The following is a 12,119-nucleotide window of genomic DNA, read 5'->3' on the forward strand; positions in this document are numbered from 1 at the left end:
TTCTCTCAAAAGATGAGCTAGATTAATATTTGCTTTGCATTGGATTTGGATAGACGAGGCACGAATACAACTAGCCCCTTAAATATGAACATAGCAACAGGAGCAGGCCATTCAGTCCATCGAGCCCACCCCACCATTCAATATCATCACCCACTTCAATGTCTTTTTCACACACTATCCCCATATCCCTTTATGTCAAAGGTATTTAAAAATCTGTCAGTCTCTGCTTTAATCATACTCAATGACTGAGCTTCCACAGCCCTCTGGGGTAGAGAATTCCAGAGATTCACAATCTTCTGAATAAAGAAATTTCTCCTCATCTCTGTCCTAAGTGGCTTCCCCCGTATTTTGAAATTGGTTCTTGACTCCCCAACCAAGGGAAACATCTGAGCTGCATCTACCCTATCACTCCCTTTAAGTATTTTGAAGGTTTCAATGAGATCACTTATCATTCTTCAAAATTCTAGAGAATACAAGCCCAGTTTCCCCAATCTCTCTTCATAGGGACAGTCCCGTCAACCTGGGAACAAGTCTGGTGAACCTTCGTTGCACTCCCTCTATGGCAATAATATCCTTCCTAAAGTAAGGAGTCCAAAACTGCACACAGTACTCCAAGTGCAGTCTAACCAAGGTTCTATACAATTGAAGCAAGACTTCACTACTCCTGTACTCAAATCCTCTTGCGGTAAAGGCTAACAATGGCCTTCGTTATTGCTTGCTGCACCTGCATGTTAGCTTTCAGTGATGTATTGCCAAGGACACCCAGTCCCTTTTGTGCATCTACACTTTCTAATCTCTTACCATTTAAGAAACACTCTGCACATCTATTCCTCTTACCAAAGTGGATAACTTCAGATTTTCCCACATTATATTCCATCAGTTGTATAAGACTTTGGTTCGGCCACATTTGGAATACTGCATGCAGTTCTGGTCGCCACATTACCAAAAGGATGTAGATGCTTTGGAGAGTGTGCAGAGGAGGTTCACCAGGATGTTGCCTGGTATGGAGGACGCTAGCTATGAGGAGAGTAGATTAGGATTATTTTCATTAGAAAGATGGAGGTTGAGGGGGGGCCTGATTGAGGTGTACAAAATCATGAGAGGTATAGACAGGGTGGATAGCAAGAAGCTTTTTCCCAGAGTGGGGGATTCAATTACTAGGGGTCACGAGTTCAAAGTGAGAGGGGTAAAGTTTAGGGGGGATATGCGTGGAAGGTTCTTTACGCAGAGGGTGGTGGGTGCCTGGAACACGTTGCCAGCGGAGGTGGTAGACGCGGGCACGATAGCGTCTTTTAAGATGTATCTAGACAGATACATGAATGGGCAGGAAGCAAAGAGATACAGACCCTTAGAAAATAGGCGACATGTTTAGATAGAGGATCTGGATTGACGCAGGCTTGGAGGGCCGAAGGGCCTGTTCCTGTGCTGTAATTTTCTTTGTTCTTTGTTCTTTGCCACATTCTTGCCCACTCACTAAGTCTGCACAAATCCCCTTGAAGCTGCTTTGCACCTTCTTCACAACACACATTCCCACCTAGTTTTGTGTCATCCACGAACTTGGAAATACTACATTTGGTCCCCACATCCAAATCATTGATATATATTGTGAACAGCTGGGGCCCAAGCACTGAACCTTGTAGTACCCCACTAGTCACAACCTGCCAATGTGAGAATGACCCATTTATTCCTACTCTCTGCTTTTTGCCTGTCAACCAATCCTTAACCCATGCCAGTATATTATTTCTTATTCCATGTGCTTTAATTTTGCTAACCAACCTCCTGTGGGGGACTTTATCAAAAGCCTTCTGAAAATCCAAGTATACCACATCCACCAACTCCCCTTTATCAATGGTAGTAACATCCTCAAAAAACTCCAACAGGTTCATCGAACAAGATTTCCCATTCATAAATTCATGTTTGACTGTGCCCAATCAGATCATTACTATCCAAGTGTCCATTTATCACATCTTTTAAAATAGATTCTCACAGTTTCCCTCTTACTGATGCAAGGCTAACAGGCCTGTAATTCCCTGTTTTCTCTCTCCCTCCCTCCCTTAAATAGTGCGGTGTCATTTGCTACCTTCCAATCTGCAGGAACCACTCTAGAATCTATAGAATTTTGGAAGATGATCACCAATGCATCCACTATCTCCACAGCTACCTCTTTCAACACTCTGGGATGTGGACTATTAAGTCGTGGGGACTTATCAACCTTCAGCCCCAATAATTTCTCCAATACAACCTTCTTACTGATACTAATTTCCTTCAATTCCTCATTCCCCCTAATCCCTTGGATCTCTAATTCTGGGAGATTTCTTGGATCTTTCTCAATGAAGACAGACACAAAGTAATCATTTAGCTTCTCTGCCATTTCTTTATTCCCCATTATAAATTCTCTTGGCTCTGCCTGTAATGCACCCACATTAGTCCTGGCAGAATGTTTCCTTTTTACGTACCTATAGAAGCTTTTACAGTCCATTTTAATTTTTTTTTTGCTAGCTTACATTCATAGAACATAGAACAGTACAGCACAGTACAGGCCCTTCGGCCCACTATGTTGTGCCGAACCTTTAACCTACTCTAAGATCAAACTACCTACCTACCCTTCATTCTACTATCATCCATGTACCTATCCAAGAGTCGCTTAAATGTCCCTAATGTATCTGCTTCTACTACCACCGCTGGCAGCGCATTCCACGCACCCACCACTCTCTGTGTAAAGAACCTACCTCTAACATCTCCCCGAAACCTTCCTCCAATCACCTTAAAATTATGCTCCCTGGTGATATTCTTCCTTTCTTTGTCAGTTTCTTTGTCCTCCTTTGCTGTGTTATAAAATCCTCCCAATCCTCAGGTTTACTACTATTTCTGGCAACTTTTTAGGCCTTTTCTTTAATCTTATACAATTCTTAACTTCCTTTGTTATCCACGATTGACTGCCTTTCACTTTTGGGGTTGTTGTGTCTTGAAGGAATGTATAGTTGCTGTAAACTATGTAATATTTCTTTAAAGACTATCCATTGCCTATGTACTATCATACCTTTTTGATGTATTTTTCCAATCCACCTCAACCAATTTGCCCCTCATATCTTCATAATTTCCTTTGTTTGAATTTAACACCCTGGCTTCAGATTAAACTACTTCACTTTCAAACATAATGTACTATTCTATCATATTATGGTCACTCATCCCTAAAGGTTCTTTTAAAACAAGATTATTAATTAGCCCTTTCTCATTACATAATATTAGATCTAAAATAGCCTGTTCTCTAGTTGGTTCCTCAGCATACTGCTCTAGAAAACCACCCCTACACACTCCAGAAACTCTTCCTCCACAGCATTAGTACTCATTAGGTTTACCCAGTCTATATGCAGATTGAAATCACCCATGATTACTGTATTACCGATGCAACATGCTTCTCTAATCTCCTGATTAATACCATGCCCCACACTACCACTACTGTTTGGTGGCCTATAAGCAACTCCTACCAAGGTTTGCTGCCTCTTGCTGTTTCTTAGCTCCACCCAAACAGATTCCACATTTTGTTCTTCTGATCTGAGATCCTCCCTTACTAATGTACTGATCCCATCCCTTACTATCAGCGCAACGCCACCTCCGTTTCCTTTTTACCTGTCCTTCCTAAATTCGAATACCCTTGAATATTCAGTTCCCAGTCTTGGTCACCCTGTAGTCACGTTTTCGTTATGGCAATTAGATGATACTGATTTACCTCTATTTGGGCCTTTAAATCATCTGCTTTGTTGCGAATGCTGCGTGCATTCAAGTAGTGTGCCCTTAACCTTGTCTTCCTGATATTATTCTGCATTCTAAGTCTAGTTGATGCTCATCTGTGTTTTGCCTGCCTTCTAATGTCACTTACTATTTTTCTACCTCTTTACTTCCTTCCAATTTGAGCTACCCCTCAGGTTCCCATCCCCCTGACAAGCTAGTTTAAACCTTCTCTAGCAGCACTAGCAAATCTCCCTGCGAGGATATTAGTTCTTGTCCTGTTAAGGTGTAGCCCATCCATCTTATACAGGTCCTACCTGCCCCAGAGCCCCAGTCCCAAAGCCTTAGAAATCTGATTCGCTCCCTCCAACACCAGTTCTCCAGCTATGTGTTCAATTGATCAATCCTCCTATTCCTATGCTCATTAGCACCTGGGAGTAATCCTGAGATTGCTGCTCGTGAGGTCCTGCTTTTTAATTTTCTTCCTGACTCCCTAAAATATGTTTTCAGGACCTCATCCCTCTTCCTACCTATGTCATTGGTACCAATGTGGACCACAACCTCTGTCTGTTCACTCTCCCCCAGAAGGATGTCCTGCAGCCGTTCCATGACATCCTTGACCCTGGCACCAGGGAGGCAACACACCATCCTGGAGTCACGTTTACTGCCGCAGAAACACCTGTCTAATCCCCTGACTATCGAATCCCCTATCACTATTGCTCTTCCACTTTTCTTCCTCCACTTCTCTGCAGCTGTGGCACCCATGGTGCCATGGACTTTGTTCTGGTTGCACTCCCCTGAGGAACCATCGCTCTTACCACTATCCAAAATGGAAAACCAATTATCAAGGAAGATAGACTCAGGGGACTCCTGCACTGCCTGCCTGGTTCTCTTAGACTGCCTGGTGGTCACCCATTCTCTTCCTGCCTGCATGGTCCTAACCTGTGGTGTGACCAATTCCCTAAATGTGCAATCCACGTAGTCCTCTGCCTTGCGGATGCACAACAGTGACTCCAGCCGCCGCTTGAGTTCCAAAACCCAGAGCTCAAGCTTCTGCAGCCGATGACACTTCCTGCAGATGTGTTCGTTTAGGACACATGGTGTGTCCATGACTCCCCACATACCGCAGGACATACATTCCACTTGGCTAAGCCGACCTGCCATAATGTCACTTTAAAAACTTTTTATTACAATGAGAAGTAGAATAACTTACCAGTTACTCACCAATCAGCTTCTACCCCTGTACCAAAGAGACAGGCAGCTACTGGAAGCTGAAAAAAGGTAGAAGACAGAAAGAAGAAAGAAAGAAAGAAAGAAAGGAGCCCTCCCTCATGTACCAAACTCCCACTTTACACTCTGTGCACTTAAAGCAGCTCTCAGTGCAGTCAAATTTATTTTTTCTTAATTTATATTGCCCCGTCTGACTGAACTCCCTCATTAACAAACTGATTTCTTCACACTCTGTGCCCTCCAGCAGCATTGAATGCAGACAAGCAGCACTGGGAGTCCCCTGAATTTATGCTCTGACAACAATGCTGTGTCAGCTCTGCAAGAGCTCAGAAACCAGTTTAAGATAGCTACCTAATTAACTAGCTACAGCTACACTCAGAGTGTTTCTACACTCCTGTTTAAAACTGCAAGAAACCATCTTACCTCGTAACTGAAACAGGAATTTCAATTAATCGCTAAATGTAAACAAAACAAAAACTAGTCTTGAGAAATTAACCCTTAAAATCCACTCACTTACCAAACTCCCTTCTTCACACTCTATCTAACGATGCTGCTGAAACCCTAGGGTCTTAAAAGAAGTGACTGCAGATATAGTGGATGCATTCGATGTAATCTTCCAAAATTCCCTAGATTCTGGAAAGGTCCCAGTGGATTGGAAAACCGCAAATGTATCACGTCTATTCAAGAAAGGAGGGAAACAGAAAGCATTGCCAAGCATCTGTCATTGGGAAAATGCTAGAATCCATTATTAAAGAAGTAGTGGCAAGACATTTAAAAATCAGAATACAATCAGACAGAGTCAACATGGGGTTTTATGAAAGGGTGTTTGATAAGTTTATTAGAGTTCTTTGAGAATGTAACAAGCAGGGTGGATTAAGGGGAACCAGTAGTTGGATTTGCAAAAGGCATTCGATAAAGTGCCACATAAAAGGTTACTACACAAGAGCACATGGCGTTGGGGGTAATATATTAGCGTGGATAGCGGTTTGGCTAACAACAGGAAACAGAAAATCGGGATAGATGGGTCATTTTCAGGTTGGCAAACTGTAACTAGTGAAGTACCACAGGGATCAGTGCTGGGCCTCAATTATTTACAATTATAAGAAATAGGAACAGAGTAGGCCATTCGGCTCTCCCGTGCCTGCACCACCACCCAATGGCTGATCTGATTGTGGCCTTAACTTCACTTTCCTGCCTGTCCCCTCCTAACCCTTGGCTTACTTGTAGAACAAAAATCCATCTAACTATCTACACAATCTATATTAATTACCTGGATGAAGGGATCGAGTGTATTGTAGCCAAATTTGCTGATCATAGAAAGATAGGTGGGAAAGCAAGTCATGAGGAGGGCACAAAGGTGGGAGATTTTACCGGTCTCTGTGTAGTGGGCTAGGAGGCAGCAAAGTGGAGCCGGTAAAGTACCACGAAACCGTGTCGGGAGGGGTCGCTGCTCAGTTCTGCTGCCGGGACATTTTACCAGAAGCAGGAATGGCAGCTAATAGAATATTATGGTTTATCAGGAGGGGAATTGAATATAAAAGTAGGGAGGTTATGCTTCAGTTACACAGAGCATTGGTGAGACCACATCTAGAGTACTGTGTACATTTACTGGTGTCCTTATTTAAGGAAGGATGTAAATGCATTGGAGGCAGTACAGAGAAGGTTTACTAGACTTATACCCGGAATGGCTGGGCTGTCTTATGAGGAAAGATTGGACAGGCGAGGCTTGTATCCGCTGGAATTTAGAAGAGTAAGAGGTGACTTGAAACATATAAAATCCTGAGGGGTCTTGACAGGGTAGATGTGGAAAGGATGTTTACTTGTGTGGGAGAATCCAGAACTAGGGGGTCACTGTTTAAAAATAAGGAGTCGCCCATTTAAGACAGAGATGAGAAGAAATTTTTTCTCTCAGACAATCGTGAGTCTTTGGAATTCTCTTTTTCAAAAGGCGGTGGAAGCAGAGTCTTTGAATATTTTTAAGGCAGAGGTAGATAGATTCTTGATAAGCAAGGGGATGGAAGGTTATAAGGGGTAGGTGGAAATGTGGAGTAATCAGTTCAGACATGAACTTATTGAATGGCGGAGCAGGCTTGAATTGTCGAGTGGCCTACTCCTGCTCCTAATTCATATGCCCGTATGTTCGTAAGAGAGACTGAGGAAGCAGTTCAGAGAAGGTTCACTAGGTTGATTCCTGAGATGAAAGGGTTGTCTTATGAGGAATGGTTGAGCATGTTGAGCCTACACTCATTGGAGTTTCGAAGAATGAGAGGTGATCTTACTGAAACATATAAGATTCTGAGGGGGCTTGACAGGGTAGATGCTGAGAGGATGTTTCCCTTTGTGGGGTAATCTGGAAATACTCTTTGGAATTCTCTACTCCAGAGAGCAGTGGAGGCTGGGTCATTGAATGTATTCAAGGCTGAGTTAGACAGATTTTTGAACAATAGGGGAGTCAAAGGTTATAGGGAATAGGCAGCAAAGTGGAATTGAGGCCAAGATCAGATCAGCCATGATCTTATTGAATGGCGGAGTGGCTCGAGGGGCTGTATGGCCTAATCCTGCTTCCTTTTGCTTATGTTCTTATGAGCCTTTGTTATCTCTAGACTTGACTATTCTAATACATTCCAAACCACTTTGTGCCCTCTGTAAACCTTAGGCCAACCAAAACTCTGCTGCCCATATCCAAGTTTTGATGAAATGTCACAGACCTGAACAATTAACTCTGCTTTTCCCTTCACAGTTGCTGCCTGACCTGCTGCGTATTTCCAGTACTTTCTGTTCTTACTTCACACCAAGTCTCATTCATCCATAACAGCTGTGGCTGCTGACCTACATTAGCTTCTGGTTAAGCAACACCTCGATTTTAAAATTCTCATCCTTGTTTTCAAATCCCTCCATGGCTTTGCCCCTCCCTAACTCTGTAATCTCCTGTTATGTTTCATACCTCAGGCATGTAGAAACTAGACTCTCGATTTGTGTGTGTGTAGATTTTTATTCAGATGGCTGCCCAGATCTGTCTCAGTTTCTCTACGGCCACTTAGAGTTGACTGACAGCATTGTGAGCAGTCTTACAAACAAACACAGCACAGAGCAATCAATCACGGAGCAATCAAACTCAACATCCTCCAGCCCCACATCCCTCTGAGATATCTGTGCTCCTCTAATTCTGACTTCAATTTTAATCATTCCACCATTGGCAGCTGTACCTTCAGAGGAGGCTATGGGCCCTGATAACATTCTGGCAATAGTACCGAAGGCTAGTGCTTCAGAACTAGCCATGCTCCTAGCCAAGCTGTTCCAGTACAGTTACAACACTGGTATCTACCTGACAATGTGGAAAATTGCCCAGGTATGTTCTGTCCACAAAAAGCAGGACAAATCCAATCCAGCCAATTACCGGCCCATTAGTCTACTCTCAATCATCAGCAAAGTGATGGAAGGTGTCGTCGACAGTGCTATCAAGTGGCACTTACACTGAAATAACCTGCTCACCAATATACAGTTTGGGTTCTGCCAGGGCCACTTGGCTCCAGACCTTATTACAGCCTTTGTCCAAACACGGACAAAAGAGCTGAACTCCAGAGGGTGAGAGTGACCGACCTTAACATCAAGGCAGCAGTTGACCGAGTGTGGCAGACGGGATCTCTAGCAAAATTAAAGTCAATGGGAATCAGGGGGAAAACTCTCCACTGTCTAGAGTCATTCCCAGCACAAAGGAAGATGGTTGTGATTGTTGAAGGTCAATCACCTCAGCCCGAGGACAACACTGCAGGAGTTCCACAGGCCTAGGCCCAACCATCTTCGGTTGCTTCATCAATGCCCTCCCTTCCAACACAAGGTCAGAAGTGAGGATGTTTTCTGATGATTGCACAATGTTCAGTACCATTTGCAACTCCTCAAATCCTGAAGCAGTCCGTGCCCAGATGCAGCATTCAGGCTTGGGATGATAAGGGTCACTGACCTGAAACGTTAACTCTGCTTCTCTCTCCACAGATGGTGCCAGACCTGCTGAGTATTTCTAGCATTTCCTGTTTTTATTTCAGATTTCCAGCATCTGCAGTATTTTACTTTCATTAGGGAAGTGTTATTTCCCTTTTAACTCTTCTGTGATAGCAGTAATTTCACTCTCCTCAGCCCCTAGTGTTGTGCTCTAATATATTTGCTTCAGAAACTTAGCTGGATGGTTCTCATCTCTTATTTATAATTTAGTTACTAGTGACTGAATGCTAACTGATTGTGAATCGAATGTAACTGGTTGCTCATTCAAAAAGACATTTGCTGGGAATTTCCTTGGAGCTGCTGTCAGCCTGCTACTGGACAGGGTTCCTCTCACACTTCCTGAGCAGCTCTGATGAAATCTCTAGTTATTGTCCCACTTCCAAGTCTTGCCAATACCATTCTACATAGGGAAATCTCCGGGGGTGAGTATGTGTCCTAGCATCCCTAGCACTGAGCCCCACTCCAGGAGAATTGGGACCACAGTATTGTAACCCCATCATTGACCCAAGCTCTCTGCAAGCACAGACTCCGTGCTGCGATGTGGGATCAGGGAATCACCCATTCCACGTCTTCAACTATAGAACTTGCTCCAACTTCCTCGAAGGGAAAAACTGAAGTCATAGGAATCCAGATGACTTGAATCAAGTGAGAACATAATCTTCTGTTCAGGGGAATAACAAACATATTTGAGAAACATCGATACTAATTATATGGAGACGAGGGAGTGATGTAATTAGGAAGTTACTTTAACAAGGGAGTTTAACAAATATGCATCTGTCACAACATCATTGATCACAAATTGTCACAATAATTGCATTGTTCTAATTAAGCCAATGATTTCTTGATACCTTCTAATTGGGTTCAATATTAAGCTAAGCAATCACAACCTATTCACCATGAACATGGTGATATTTATATAGCGCACTGACCTTGAAGCGCGGAATACTTGCTGATGTGGAACATTGCAAGTCAACACTGCCCAGCTCCTTAAATACATGAGGCCAATCAGTTTGAGAACATTGAATGCTGGAAGACACGGTGAGAAGAAAGCACCCATCCTAAAGATTGAAGGCAAAAAGAAGAAACTGCAAAAGCTGGAAATCTGAAATAAAAATGTGCTGGAAATGCACAACAGGTCAGTCAGCATTTGTGGAGTGGAAAGACAGGTTACTGTGTATTGCTGAAAACAGAGACATATACAGTATAAATTTATCGCTTTCCCTTACATTGGTATTCTTGCGAATTGTCCTGATGAGTGCAAGACGAAAAGCTTCAATAAAATGTCTGTTTTCAACAATACTCAAGTTCTGTACTACCAAATGACTACAGGTTACTGTGTTGGCTTTAGACATTTCATCAGAATCCTCAGGAAGGGCCTATGTTCAAAATATTAGCCAGTCTTCTTTCCAGATGCTGACTAACCTGCATATTTCCAATATCTTTTTTTTTTATTAGTAGAGATTATAGTTGTCACTCCAAAATGCATTACCTTGAAGTTACAATGCAGAAACAGATCACTCACATCAATTTTAATCACATTTACCTGCCCTGTTCCCACATCCCTGCAACCCCTTTTCTTTCATCCATCTACTGAATCTGATCTTGAATGTAGATTTAGTTTCTGCCTCAACTAATAACGCTGGAAATGAGTCCCACACACTCACAACTCTCTGTGTGAAGACGTTTCTCCTTCCCTCTGTTCTAAATCTCTGACATTTAATCTTGTATCTATGGCCCCTCAACTACAGATACAATCTGCTTCTATCTACTGGGTTCTAGCCTTTCACAATTTTCAACATATTGGCCTAACAAAAAATTGACATCTCAGGCAATGACTTCATCTCTGGTCATATTTCACATCATTATTTGTTTTAAAAAGTGGATCTTAATAAAACCTGATAATTGCCTCACTAAATCTGGTGCAGCTTTAACTTTTGTGTGGGTGTAATATTGCTGTAATTCTATTAGTTGCAATAACCTGCTCAGTGACGCTCAGTTTGGGTTCCGCCAGGGCCACTCAGCTCCTGACCTCATTACAGCCTTGGTTCAAACATGGACAAAAGAGCTGAACTCAAGAGGTGAAGTGAGAGTGACTGCCCTGGACATCAAGGCAGCATTTAACCGAGTGTGGCAACAAGGAGCCCTAGCAAAACTGGAGTCAATGGGAATTAGAGAGAAAACTCTCCACTGGTTGGAGTCATACCTAGCACAAAAGAAGAGGGTTGTGGTTGTTGGAGGTCAATCATGCTAGTCCCAGGACATCACTGCAGGAGTTCCTCAGGGTAGTGTCCTAGGTCCAACCATCTTCAGCTGCTTCATCAATGACCTGCCCTCCATCATAAGGTCAGAAGCGGGGATGTTCGCTGATGATTGCACAATGTTCAGCACCATTCGCGACTCCTCAGATATTGAAGCAGCCCATGTCCTGATACAGCAAGACCCAGACAACATCCAGGCTTGGGCTGATAAGTGGCAAGTAACATTCACGCCACACAAGTGCTGGGCAATGACTACCTCCAACAAGAGGGAATCTAACCATCTCTCTGACTTTAAATGGCATTACCATTGCTGAATCCCCTACGATCAACATCCTGGGGGGTTACCACTGACCAGAAACTGAACTGGACCAGCCACATAAATGCTGTGGCTACAAGAGCAGGTTAGAGGCTGGGAATTCTGTGGTGAGTAACTCACCTCCTATCTCCCCAATGCCTGTCCACCATCTACAAGGCACGAGTCAGGAGTGTGATGTAATACTCTCCACTTGCCTGGATGGGTGCAGCTCCAACAACACTCAAGAGGCTCGACATTAACCAGGACAAAGCAGCCCACTCGATTGGCACCCCATCCACCACCCTCAACATTCACTCCTTCCACCATCGAAATACAGTGGCAGTAGTGTGTACCATCTACAAGATGTAACTTACCAAGGCTCCTTCAACAGTACCTTCGAAACCCACAACTTCTACCATATAGAAGGACAAGGCCATATCATTCCCTGATTGTATATCAGATGCAAAACATTCTCAGCAATCTTGAATTCTCCATACTCTGGCTGCAAGAGATTTGAAACCACCTGCAGGTTCCCCTCCAAGCCACATACCATCCTGACTTGGAACTATATCACCGTTCCTTCACTGTTGCTGGGTGAAAATCCTGGA

The 12,119-nt window shown here is 43.3% G+C and overlaps 1 protein-coding gene across 1 annotated transcript in view; it reads right to left on the reverse strand.

The window, feature by feature from the left end:
- The window catches only part of LOC137352303 (transmembrane channel-like protein 3), a 256,257-nt gene that overhangs the window by 27,380 nt on the left and 216,758 nt on the right, over window positions 1-12,119 (reverse strand). The window contains exon 16 of the mRNA XM_068017590.1: window positions 9,888-10,016. Coding sequence (XP_067873691.1) covers window positions 9,888-10,016 — 129 coding nt within the window. The remainder of the gene's footprint in view (window positions 1-9,887; window positions 10,017-12,119) is intronic.

This window comes from Heterodontus francisci, chromosome 38 (genome assembly GCF_036365525.1).
Source record: "Heterodontus francisci isolate sHetFra1 chromosome 38, sHetFra1.hap1, whole genome shotgun sequence".
Taxonomy (NCBI): domain Eukaryota; kingdom Metazoa; phylum Chordata; class Chondrichthyes; order Heterodontiformes; family Heterodontidae; genus Heterodontus; species Heterodontus francisci.